We start from the raw sequence: 13431 nt of genomic DNA on the forward strand, positions 1-13431 counted from the left end.
TTTCTCCCGGTCTTTCCTTTCGAGCGGGGTTGTCAACCGTGTCGGGGGAATTTGGCATTGGCCCTCGTCGTCTAGTCTAACTCCCCTCGCGTTTCGTCCCTCATCCCTCGTTATCATGAGAAGAACGCGTTCTCGTAATAAAGTATAGTCTCTCTCGGACCTGTTCTTTGGTGCGTCTCGTCATAACATCGGATGATTTTATGTACTTTATTCCCGACGACCGCAAATTTATTTATTTATTTCGTGAGAGAAACGGATATTTTGGGAGTAGCAGCCAGAAAACGAAACAGATATCTCCGATATATAATCCGCATATGTTTTTAATAAATCCATCCAACATTGTTATTTTTTTCGACAATCACGCAATTTTTATATTTAATGCAATTGGTACATCTACAGAGACATAATATATTTTGTAAAAAATAGATTTATTTATAAATCGATATATCTAAATATTCCAATAATTATTAATACCGTCTAAATCAATTTTATATTTATTGTTAGCATTATAAATCTGTCTCAATTTTATTTACCGTTCTCGTTATTTCAGAGCAAAGAGATGCCCATTTATTTATAACGCGATCATACATTAGCATCCTCATATAATCCTGGGTTTTAGTAGCATATGCCTCTATGTAGCTGTAATAAATAAAACTTTTCTCTTTCCCATTTCTCTTTTTTTCTACCATATCTCCGAGGGAAGGATTTTTTAAATACATTTATTATTAAAATCTACTAAAAGAGAAGTATTCAATAGTCTCTTCTATAACAGTATAAACTTTCCTAAATCTATTTTAAAACGTTCTAATAATATACATTTATTAATATAAATTATCACAAATAATTTATATTAATAATTTATTCAATTTTTATTATCGTTTTATCTGATCGCTGCAACTGACATAAGCGCGCATCTTCTTTAATTAAGCATAATCTCAACGATGACGATAAATAACTCCCCGTGTAAAGGAATAAATAGCTTCCTCTCTCCCTCACCGTCTCTCGAGGTTGTCAACCGTCTCGGACAACCTCGGCATTGGCCCTGGTCGTCTACTCTAGTCGGTACGTTTCGTCTGGACTCGCCGCATCTGCGGATTCTTTCTTCACGCGTTTTCGTCGATTTGCATAGTTAAAACCGAGTGAAGAGAGAAAGAGAGAGTAGGAAAGAGGGAGGCTACTTTCGTGTCTCGGCTATTTCCTGTCGCATTTTCCACGGGAATAGAACACGCGCGCGATCGTCGACCGCATTTCTCGCGGGGCCGCCTCCTTCAACCACATGGAAACCACCTCGAAACAGCCTGCCGACCGCGATGACGATGATCCGGCTGACAGGAAAAGAGAGGGAGAACCGTGACCACTACTTCCCGCTTCCGTTCGTCGCGAATTCCATTCTTCTTATTGCGACTTTGTAACGCGTCCCGTTTCCGACTGAGCAGCTTTACACATAACATTTCAAATCCATCGATGTCTAATGATAAATTCTTTAGCAAATTTATACACACACACACATGTAAATATACATGGTATAATAGAGATACGATATTTTCCTAAACATATATTTAAAATCTTTGAACAGTAACATTTTATCTTTAAATACGCAACGTTAAACAAAATTAATAATTTTGTAAAAGATAATTTAGTTTTTATCCTTCGATTGCATAAAAAAAAGAAAAGTCATTATACTTTTGCGGAAAAACGCGGGATGTAATTCGTGTTTTAGTTGAAAATTTCGGATTTTACTATATATTCGTTTCGCTAATGCGATTTCTCGGATTTTATAACATCATAGTAATTTCGGTGTCGTGTTGTAACGACTGCGGCGATATTATTACTTATCGAAGGAACTGGGAAAAGGCGCGCCTGCCGACAGTTTTGTCGAAGTTTAAGCAGATTTTCATTCTCCAAGTTCCGAGTTCCACGATCGACCCGCAAATAGTTTTCATCCACCACGAGTTGCACTCCACCGACGATCTCGGAGAATCATCGGGAAACGGCTTTCAGACTCGATTGGTTTTTACGAGAAAAACTGAGCAAAAGACGCCGCGACGATAAAAAGGCGAATAAGAATGTCCGGAGGTGGAAAAAAGTAGAGAGTAGGGGAAGGAAAAGACATTCGAAGTACAAATTGACTCTCCGCACACCGATTTTCTTCCTTAGGAAGGAATCACAGTGTTCCTCGCCGACCAGTGAGAAGTTTGAAGCGGTTTCCGAAAAAAAAAAAAACGCGTTCAATTGTCCCCTGGATATGAACAAATAATAAATTTTAGTTTTCTCGCTTAACAAAACGGGATTACTTTATTTTTTAGCGCAATTTTAATAATAATCAATAATGTTTTATTATCTATCAAATTAAATTTATCTTTCAAATAATTGAAAGAAAGGAGAGAATATTTTAATGATTCAGCATTTATAAATTACCTTACATTAACGATATTTAAGAGCGCGCAACAAGCACCATACTGTGCGCGGCATTCATTCGTTTAGTGCCCTTAAACAGGAAAAAAAGGTGCTGCACCGCCTTTCAATCTGCGCCGTCATAAGAACGATCTACGTGATCGAGAGTGTTATACGTGGCTGTCAGCAATTTTCAGCTCGATCGACGCGAAGAGAAGAAACCCGAGCGCTTCGTTATGGTCGGAACGGCGGATCGACGTTCGTAGTCTTCGACCCCCTCGTCCGGCAACATCCCCATCGACGAGGGTTCGATTAACGATTTCTAAGGGGGTGTCCCTAATAACCCCGCGAAATTACGCTCGCTGCTTATTGAATCCGTTACGGCGCCGCGCACCCGATAAGAAGCAGCGCCAAGTGATTAATGATGAGGCGCCTCTCTCTTTCTCTCTCTTTCTGCGATAAAGAGCGAGATATAAAGATAAATAGAGAGAGAGAAAGAGAGAGCGAAAGAATGGCGTTACGTTTTCACTCCCGGAAAGATTAACGGACTTTCGATGATCGCTCATTTTTTTTTATTTTCGCGAGTTCTCTCCTACTTGGCAGCTCGTCAGCGCGCCGTCACTGCCAGATTACCTCCGCGGATGGAGTTCCACGGCCGGATGTTGCCGCCTCGGATTTATTTCCAATCTACAAAGTTGTTTCCGATATCATTGAACGAATCGCCGAATAAACATGATTCTGTTTCGTTTTTCTTACTCCATCCGTGACATTAACGTTAACACCAATAACGTAAAAATTTCCTATAGGATAATAGAGTACCTTGTTTTAATTAAAATCACGAAATATCTGTCTATATTTTTTTATCATTACTTTTATCTGAAATCTTTAAAAGATTACTTTTTATTATTCTCTCGCCAAATGAGAGATAATAATTCTTACCCACCACATTTACTTTCGTCACTTTACAAAAGTTTTAATTATGAAGAAGTTTAATTTTACATAAAAAGGTTTTAAAATTGTTGTAAAATTTCATGCATATTCAAATTGGTAAAAATGATTAATATGGACGTTTTCGCTGACATCCCAATCGAATACTCGCAAACGACGTACCTAATCGGACGCGACAGCTCTATCGGTTATCGGAAAAATGTGAATTTAATTCGCCGTTATTGCGGAAAAGAATTGATTAAGTTTAACGAGCAGAGTCGCGGCATCTGTCGCCGCGCAACATCGTTCTGATTTCGATTTCGTTGGTGTAAGTACCGGAATGTCATACTTCAACCAGTAATACGCGGACCTTTATGAAACTCCCTAATAAATGACTGAGTAATAAATCACGGAGACTTTTTCGGAAACACTATTCCGTCAGGACAAGTCCATATCTTCACATCTCCGCCGAAATATTTGCTCTTTTCATCTGTTATCGTCAATCATTACATCACACATCCAGTATTTCTAAAAATATAAATACAGCTTTATCCGATAATCTATCTATAGATCATGATTTTAGCGATAATATTTTCATACTTTTGCGAATATTCCGCTCATCGCAAATTATAAAAAAAGTTACAAATAACAAAATATACTACGTAAAACTTAAAATAATTATGAAGAGATAATATAATCATAAAAACATTTTCCCAATTATTTTGACGATTATCGATTAGAAAATTTATTAAAAATTTTTCCGAAAATAACCGCATAATTTATGTATGTGTGTGTTCAAATAATTTATAAAAAAATTAGATAAAAAAATCGATTTTAAAAAAAGAATTAACTTTAAAAATAAAAGTCCCATTTCCATTATATTACATAGTGCCGAGATAAGTTAATATTTAAACATTTCGAGACGATTAATATCCTTTTAACCATCGTCATTAGTATATACTTCGTGACTTCGCGCCCGACCATTCGTCTTTGTTATTACAAGCGAATATGACAACTAGAACGATTATTACACTGCGACAACGTCGACGACGACGGTCATCGATAGAGGGCCGACGAATACAAAGAGCCCTCAAGATCTCGAGGACAATGTGGCGTTCGAGCGATCCCGAGAGCTGAGTGAATCGAAATTGGGATCACTGGGCTTTCAACGGCTGATATATTCACGACCGTGGCATATGCAATCCTCCTTCGTATGACTTGACATCGCTCAAAAGATTGCAATTTCGCCAGCCTCTCGAAACTAGAGCCTATTGATCGAACCGGACGACTATAGAATCGCCAAACGGATCGCTATGTATTTCGGCTATTTGGATCCATCCCCTCGGTTATTGTACCCCGCGTTTGTACCCCATTCGATCCAATAGCAATATTTTAAGCGTAACCCATGAACGCACACAACATCATTCTCTCAATATAAACCCCTCTGCAAATTGTTCTCTCAAACGATTCTTTCGATGATTTTCTTTATTCTCCAATTTGAATTCTTTAGCTGTGCCTTATTGCCTTATTCGAATAGTAATCGCGCCGTTATATCGCATCTTAGAATGCTCGTGAAAGAATTATTCTTTCATAGCTGATTTTTTATTTGATTTCGAGTAAAACTGATTGTTGTGCGTTAAATTCTCAGTGGAGTTTGCTCTCGCCTATATCTGCAATTTCCTTCGAGTTTCAATAAAAATATTTACACGTGCAGTAAAAACAAAGCTGAATCAGAAGCTTACAGACTGCTGGAATATTTTTCTGGGAACGATATTTATTCGAATGTACATTAAAGATGCCATTGCACACAATTTTCTACGAAATTAATACTGTATCTTTATTGTTATGGCGTTATAAAAAATTACGTGTCATATATTAGACAGGTGAGCCATTACACAATTGAAACTTTTTAATTTCGGATAAGGGAAACAGGCGTATTAACCGATTTGCGATTTGCATAGTCGTGAAAAGAAATGTCCTGTCCTGTCTGTGTCTGTGTTCGATATGTTTTTTCCGCAATGTTGAAAAAATATTGTTAGAACACACATCTGTTATCAGATATAAATTCAACATAGTATATGATAAAGATTAAAATTATGAGAGAGAAATATTTTTTATAGATTTTTATACATTAAAATAAACCTATAGTGGAAATTAACAAACAGATAAATTTTTATTGTTACTGTTCAAGTCAAACTATTGAACATTGAACTAATTTCGATATTTTTTCTTCTCTCTCTCTCCCCTCTTCTCTTTCTCTCTCTAGAAAAATTTCGGATACACAATATTTGCAATATTGCAAATGCATGAATTGATGGAATTTTTGAGCGAATAGATTGATCTCGAAAATATTTTACGCTTCCTTCATACATGTATGTTATGCTACACACACAATATACGTCTTATATATACATTTGTATATTACCCTGGATAATCCCTATCATGGATAATGAAACATTGCGTCTCGTAATTATCGGAATGTTGCCGCTACGATAATCTCTCGAGAATAAACTTTGAAGAATAAACAAGCGACAATGTTCGTTGGGAAGTCTGTTTTACTTCCAACGTACGCTGTTTTTCCAAGTTCAATTAGTGACTGTTTTGAGTGAAAACTGTGCTAATAGCTGTCACTCTCTTGAGAGAGAGAGAGAGAGAGAGAGAGAGAGAGAGAGAGAGAGAGAGAGAGAGAGAGAGAGAGAGAGTTTCATCAACTAACAATCCCTTAACTTCATCAAGCACGAACCATATGTGCCTGTATACTTTAATTAAAAAAAGAACGTATATGTTTTCTACATGCATGCGCATCGTAATTAAATGAAACTGAAATTTTCTTTGCAAACATTTTATATCACATCAATGTTATAAATCGGATTTATTTTAAATTTAGTTAATAAGTAGGAATTACAATTTTTACTCATTGCACAATTTCGAAAATTATCACACTGAGAAAGTATTAAAGAAAACATACTCTAAACCATAATAATCGTGAACTGCATTTGAAATAATTTATATATGACAATAAATACGTATCTTCGAATATATTCTGCTTTTCTCGCGAATCCTTTTTAGTCAAGTCTCGTTCGCGATAAGATAAATATGACGCGTTGTGCTACTTTCATGACATTCCGTAGACTCGGACGTATTACTTCGCGTCGGCATGGCAGAAAGGGAGCAAAGTCGCCCTGTCAAATGATTTATGATTCCTCAACTATATCGCGTATGCGCGTCTCCGCGTCTTTTCCCCTTATCGGCACGACTAGAGTGCACTTTGTGAAATTACTCGCGAGTCGATTTGGCCCAAAGTTTCAACAGTTTTTATCCGTGAGTGGAGTGCCACAACGGGCCGATATCTTTTTCCAAGTCCCCCTTCAAAGGTAGTTCCCGTCTCAATCTAGTTGATGCAATTCCAAGCAACCTACCGAGCCGCGCCTAATCCTGGGTGCCCGACGATTTATGTCCCTTCATTGAGGTCGCACCTTTCCGTGTATTTCGCCATTATGCTGTTTTTCCAACATTACCTGATTATTTGATTCTAGGTTGATAGCATTCGTTTCTCTCTTTCTTTCTCTCACTCTCTCCCTCTCTCCCTCTCTCTCTCTTATAAAAATTACTTTTCCATTATTAAAGGAATATAAATCACTTTCTAGTAGAGTTATTGATTTTATATAAACTATATTTTATATATTCCTATTATTATCATGAATCATATCTCTTTATGAATAATTAAAATGTGTATTTGTGTTTTTTTTCGTTAAAACTATTTTATCAAAAGATTGTGAAAAATATTGACAATAATAATTCAAGGAAAGAATTTTTAATACTATGTTTATTTGAATAAAGTTTTTTATTCAAATAAAAGTAAGTAGGTTTCAAGTGATTGATAAATGCTACATAAAAAAATAAAACTATTTTATTTTAATACTGCAATAACACCGCTATGACATCTTTTTCAAGTGATCCAGTTTTTATGAGTAATATACATTTTAGGGAATTTATTTTGATCTCGGCGAATCAGTCTTTTACAAGAAAAAAACAGTGTCAAAAATAGCGGCAAAAATTTCGTAATTATCGCAAACTTTATTAGCTGTTGCCACCTAACAAATTCGTAAATAAAATATGATGTTAAGTTTGCTCCGGTGTCATACTTTCTTTTTTAAAAAGGTTCTTTTCCCGTTTATCGAATTTAACTCCCCGTAAGACTTGCAATTATCGGGACGGCAGTAATTAGAGACTTAAGCGTCGTAACACCTTTTCCCTCGTCCATTTCAAGCTCGACGATATCGCGAGGGGATTACGAGCACAGTACAATGATAATTACGATGACGACAACGGGGGGACGTAATGTAGGGCTGTAAGGACGATGATGACGACAATGGCTACGACAGCGGCGACAACAACGATGATAGTGGAGGTGACAGGACGACAAGAAGAGGATAATGACGCTGATAGCCCATCGTCCAGGATGGGTTACGGCGATTTCTGTCGACACTCATCTCGAACGATCTACGCTACACTAGTTTTCATATGCAATAAGCAAGTTTATCAAATTTGCGATTATCTTACAATACGTACGATTATAGTCTGTATATTTCATAAATTATGCAGAAGTAATATCCTTCTACAGCAATTACACGAAAATAGAAAGTATGATCCTTATTGAAATGTTAAAGAACATCATCTTCTATAACTATTATATTTTTATCTACACATTTCGATTAATAAAGAGCCAATGAATAGTGAAGAAATATTTTATATTACTATCTTGTTCTCTTGTTATCTTTTATCATAAATATAAAAAAGTCTCTATCACAGAAACAGAAAATTCTTAAATTAATATAAAAAGATGATACGTATGACATATTATTTGGAGGTAAGAATTTGACAGAACCGACTCGCATTTCCCACATTTGTGGCTCGCAAGTTTTATTGGGCTACCCCAAGTGTAATAGATCGAAATGTGGGTAGAAAGACCGATATCAGCAGTGGTATTTCGACACTACCTGGAAAAAGAAAGGAGGTCATGCGACAAAAGGTTGAAGGGTAATACGTCAAGGCGGGGAAAGAGGGACGGTTCGTCGGCCGGGGAAAAACTAATTTCCCGCCGACCCCGTAGGTGCACGACGCCGTATTAAAAGCCCTACGGGGCTTTCGCGCGCGCCCGAACGCGAGTCAGCAAAACCTTTTCGATGATTCGTTCCGAACCGCGCCGGCTTCCAGTGTCCCTATAATTTATATTCTTTCATATTCGAGCCACCCTTACGAGTTACGGTCGCGTGAATCGACTTGCTGCATATCCGCCTGGCGCGGTCGCGAACGCTTTTATGTAAAAAAAAAAAAGGTGATAGTCTCAGACGACACTCGCCGCAGTTGAAAATCCGGATAAGTTGCAATTTTTATGTGATATCGCGATGTAGCATGCTTGGAATTAACGAGTGAAGAAGTGAAACAATTCTGGAAAAAGTGAGATGCAAACGTGAAATATGGAACACGTTGATTAAATCTTTCGTGCAACCGTATATACATGGTTGACGTAAATTGAATTAAAAACTGTGCGTACATATTTCTTTCTCAGTATATATATTTATATATACATATACATACATGTGTGCGTCTGTGTATTTATTTTCTACATCGTGTTATTATTACATTTGAAAAATTTATATAAATTTACGTTTTTGGATATTTTCAATTTTTTAACAAAATTATCTTATATATTTAAAGAAAATAACTAATTACTTCTCGAAACAATTGTTCTTCCCATAAAGATCTGCCATGATTAAAAAAGACTGTAGAAATTGGAGTTGACAAAACACGGCACTAATTAATAAATTTTTAATATCATAATTAAAGACACTAAAGAAGATCTCAGTAAAATTTGTGACAATCTACATGATTTTATGAACTTTTTCAAAGTTCTCATGTGAATATAAAGAAATGCTACGGCTCCATAGCAGCAGCCAGACGAGTCGCAAAATTGCGGTAATTTCGTTAGCCGCACAAACGAGGTAATGAAATAAAAGAACCGACCAGGGGACATAATGTTACATATACGTATAGAAGTATACTATATGTACACACACAAACACATAAAATACACACACACATGTATATATATTTTTCGTAATGGTATGGTTTTAATAGTCGGTGACCGGAAGAAGAAGCGGCTTTTTATTTTAGCCTATAAAAGCTCGTTCGGCATCGTCTCTTTAGCATTCGCGGACATTTTTCATACTAAACCAATTCAGGTTTTTCTCTTTTCATCACTTTATTTTGTCTCTCGATATCTTCTCCGTGTTTCATTCGATATCTCGTGGCTTTTGCGATTGGTTGTTAACATAGTATCATTTTTCTTCCGTGTATATGCAAGTTTATTTTAAATGCTGTATAATATGTTAAATTGTCTTAAAATGGTAACTGGAAAAATATTTTATGCGTGTCAAAAATTTATTCCTTGCTTAATGTGCATAATATAAATATATAAATATATAAATATTCCTTTAAAGTTCAAAAAATTTTTAAATATTGTATGCAACTTTATGTAAAAAATACATGAATTAATCTAGGTTTTTGTTAATTTTTAATGAATCCAGTTTTCTAAAAATTTTAGTTTGAGATTTAATTACTAAGGGCCAATTTCACCAACGTCAGTTAACTTTAATCTTCGATTAAACTATATCTTTGTCTCTTTTCATATACGTTCTTAAAAAGAGACAAAGATATAACTTAATTGAAGGTTAAAGTTAATCGACGTTGGTGAAATTGGCCCTAAGATAGTTAATATCGAATTATATAAACTAGAGCAACCCAAGCGCGCGCCATTCTTCGGTTTTGTATTTAAAAAAATGATATTTAAAAAAAAATAATATAAAGTTTATTTAAACTCGATTAATATTTTTGATACCAAAATCAGTTGATTAAAGCGTTAATTTACTAATTAAATTTTAAAATAAAAATATATTATAGAAATTAAAATAGTAGTATGTTGTAAATAATATGTAATACCTTATTTTCGATTAATATTTTTTGACAGAAATCAGCTGATGACTGTCAAAAGTATTAATCGAATTTACAGTATTATAACACAATATTTAAAACATATTATATTCTTTTAATTTTTATAACATATTATTATTTTAAAAATTAAATAGCAAATTAACGCTTAAATCAGCTGATTTCTGTCAAAAAATATTAATAAAGCGAAAATTTGCTAATTAAATTTTAAAATAATATATATATATATATGTTATAAAAATTAAAATAGTAATATGTTGTAAATAAAATATGTTATAATACCTTATTTTTGATTAATATTTTTTGACTGAAATCAGCTGATAACTGTCAAAAATATTAATCGAGTTTAATGAATTATAACATATTATTTAAAACATATTATATTATTTTAACTTTTATAACATATTGATTGATAGTATTTTTATTAATTTATATCACTTTCATTGATCTACACTACTTTCATTGACCTATACTACTTACATTTACTACATTATTTTATGTCACCATTTTGCATTTAACTTTTTAATTCATAATGTCCAATTTAATTAATATTGCTTATTATTTATTATTATATTTATTGATTGATAGTATTTTTATTGACTTATATTACTTTCATCAATATACACTACTTTCATTGACCTATACTACTTACATTTACTACATTATTTTATATCACCATTTTGCATTTAACTTTTTAATTTAATGATGCCCAAATTAATTAATATTGATTATTATTTGTTATATTATATGTATTGATTGGTAGTATTTTTATTGACTTATATTACTTTCATCGATCTACACTACTTTCATTGACCTATACTACTTACATTTACTACATTATTTTATGTCACCATTTTGCATTTAACTTTTTAATTCATAATGTCCAATTTAATTAATATTGCTTATTATTTATTATTATATTTATTGATTGATAGTATTTTTATTGACTTATATTACTTTCATCAATCTACACTACTTTCATTGACCTATACTACTTACATTTACTACATTATTTTATGTCACCATTTTGCATTTCACTTTCTAATTTAATGATGCCCAAATTAATTAATATTGCTTATTACTTATTATTATATATATTATATAACTTGTAATATTTTATCGATTTATACTCTTTTCATTGACCTATACTACTTACATTTACTACATTATTTTATATCACCATTTTGCATTTAACTTTTTAATTTAATGATGCCCAAATTAATTAATATTGGTTATTATTTGTTATATTATATGTATTGATTGGTAGTATTTTTATTGACTTATATTACTTTCATCGATCTACACTACTTTCATTGACTTATACTACTTATATTTACTATACCATTATTTTATATCACCATTTTCTATTTAATCCTTTAATTATGATGTCCAAATTAGTTAATATATTGCTTATTACTTATTATTATACTATTATAGCTTTTTAGACCGCGCTACGCGCGGAAATACTTCAAAATTATCATTTTTTTTACGATACATGGAAAAAATGTAATGCACTTTCGGTGTTGCGGGGGAGTGTAGGACCCTGACCCATTAAAAACCCTCTTTGTACACAAAATTAAAATCTCGCTATACAAAAAAATTAAAAAAATTTCGGCACCGATTAAAAAAAATCAATCCATTAATAAATAAATGCCTTACCCACTAAAAACCCTCTACACACACACACACACACACACACACACACACACACACACACACACACACTTATGTAACAACCAAGAAGTGATTTTAGAAAAATGTGTGTAAAAAACAAAAAAAATTTTTTAAATTAAAAAAACCACATGATAGCCATCCTCGTAAAATTTGCAACACTTTGGTACCGATTTCGAGAAAATTGATCCATTAATGAAAGAGTAGTTTGCGGTCAGATAGACAGACTGACGGTACTTATATATAAAGATTATTTAAAACATATTATTATTATTATTTTAATTTTTATAACATATTATTTTAAAAATTTATTAGCAAATTAATCAGCTGATTTCTGTCACAAAATATTAATAAAGCGAACATCTGCTAATTAAATATTCTAGCTTACTTATTTATATTTATATTGTGTATGTTATAATCGGCTAATTAATTTTTAAAATAATAATATGGTAAAAGTTATAAAATAGTAATATGTTGTAAATAATATGGTATAATACCTTATTCTCGATTAATATTTTTTTTTCTAAAGCTATATCTTTTCGAACGAATCTCCTTCGAGTTTTAATTAATTATTAATATTAAGTCATGTATATATAGTATACGCGCGCGCGCTATTAGCATGAAGTTGCCGATGTTTGTAGCCGCGGCCATTACCGAAACGCCGCGAGTATCAGGCAGTTCGGAGCTGCGTCCCGCTGTGATTAATTAGTAAGCATAATCGTTAGAAACGATTTCTAACCTTTGTATTGTAATATTTATCAATCGCATATCATAATTTCAACGTTAATATGTAGTCGTAATTGTTCGAAACGCATATTTCGCGAAAAATTCGATGCAAAATCTCGTGCCAACATAACCCAACCTAATCTGTTTTCGCGCGCGCGAATGTGTTGCGATCCGTGGATATATCTATCGTTAATTCTAGCTTACATATTTATATTGTGTATGTTGTAATGCGAAATAATAAGATTATTCTAATATATGTATGTACTTTATTTGTTACAGGTAGCATTGCGATACACAGTGCGATTCACGCGTCGTGTCGGGAGTGTCGTTTAAAGTATCGCGCGTCGGGAGTGCCATGTAAAATTTCGCGTGTCGGAAATGCGTGTAAAGTGTCGGACAATCGTAATTATTCGTGTTTTCGCGAGTGTCGTGAGTGCTACGAAGGAGCAATGACGGTCCAAGAGAGGAGGAGGAGGCCCGGGGAGGCATCGGGCGACAATGGAACAACTGTGAGGTATGCAATATGAAAACATTTTTTCTAAACTGCATTGTTAAGATATTCGACACACTGCATTGTATAACTGCATTGTATAAGATATTCGACACACACATATGTATATATATAATTTGAATATTTTGTTTTCAGATCAATGTATGCTGTGTACTACAACTCCGCTATTGTACCTACGTATTGGTGAGTGA

General features: G+C 33.6%; 2 protein-coding genes across 3 annotated transcripts in view; one reads left to right on the forward strand and one right to left on the reverse strand.

The window, feature by feature from the left end:
• The window catches only part of Stet (stem cell tumor), a 364546-nt gene that overhangs the window by 184788 nt on the left and 166327 nt on the right, over positions 1-13431 (reverse strand). The gene's annotated exons all lie outside the window — the stretch shown is intronic.
• Positions 1-13431, forward strand: part of LOC145933726 (uncharacterized) — a 187513-nt gene that overhangs the window by 51040 nt on the left and 123042 nt on the right. The window contains exons 2-3 of the mRNA XM_083033706.1: positions 13164-13243; positions 13376-13423. Of these exons, the coding sequence (XP_082889832.1) occupies positions 13164-13243; positions 13376-13423 (128 nt within the window). The remainder of the gene's footprint in view (positions 1-13163; positions 13244-13375; positions 13424-13431) is intronic.

The sequence above is a fragment of the Prenolepis imparis genome, unplaced genomic scaffold (assembly GCF_030444845.1).
Source record: "Prenolepis imparis isolate NDT839.2.m4 unplaced genomic scaffold, iyPreImpa1.0 SCAF_3, whole genome shotgun sequence".
Taxonomy (NCBI): domain Eukaryota; kingdom Metazoa; phylum Arthropoda; class Insecta; order Hymenoptera; family Formicidae; genus Prenolepis; species Prenolepis imparis.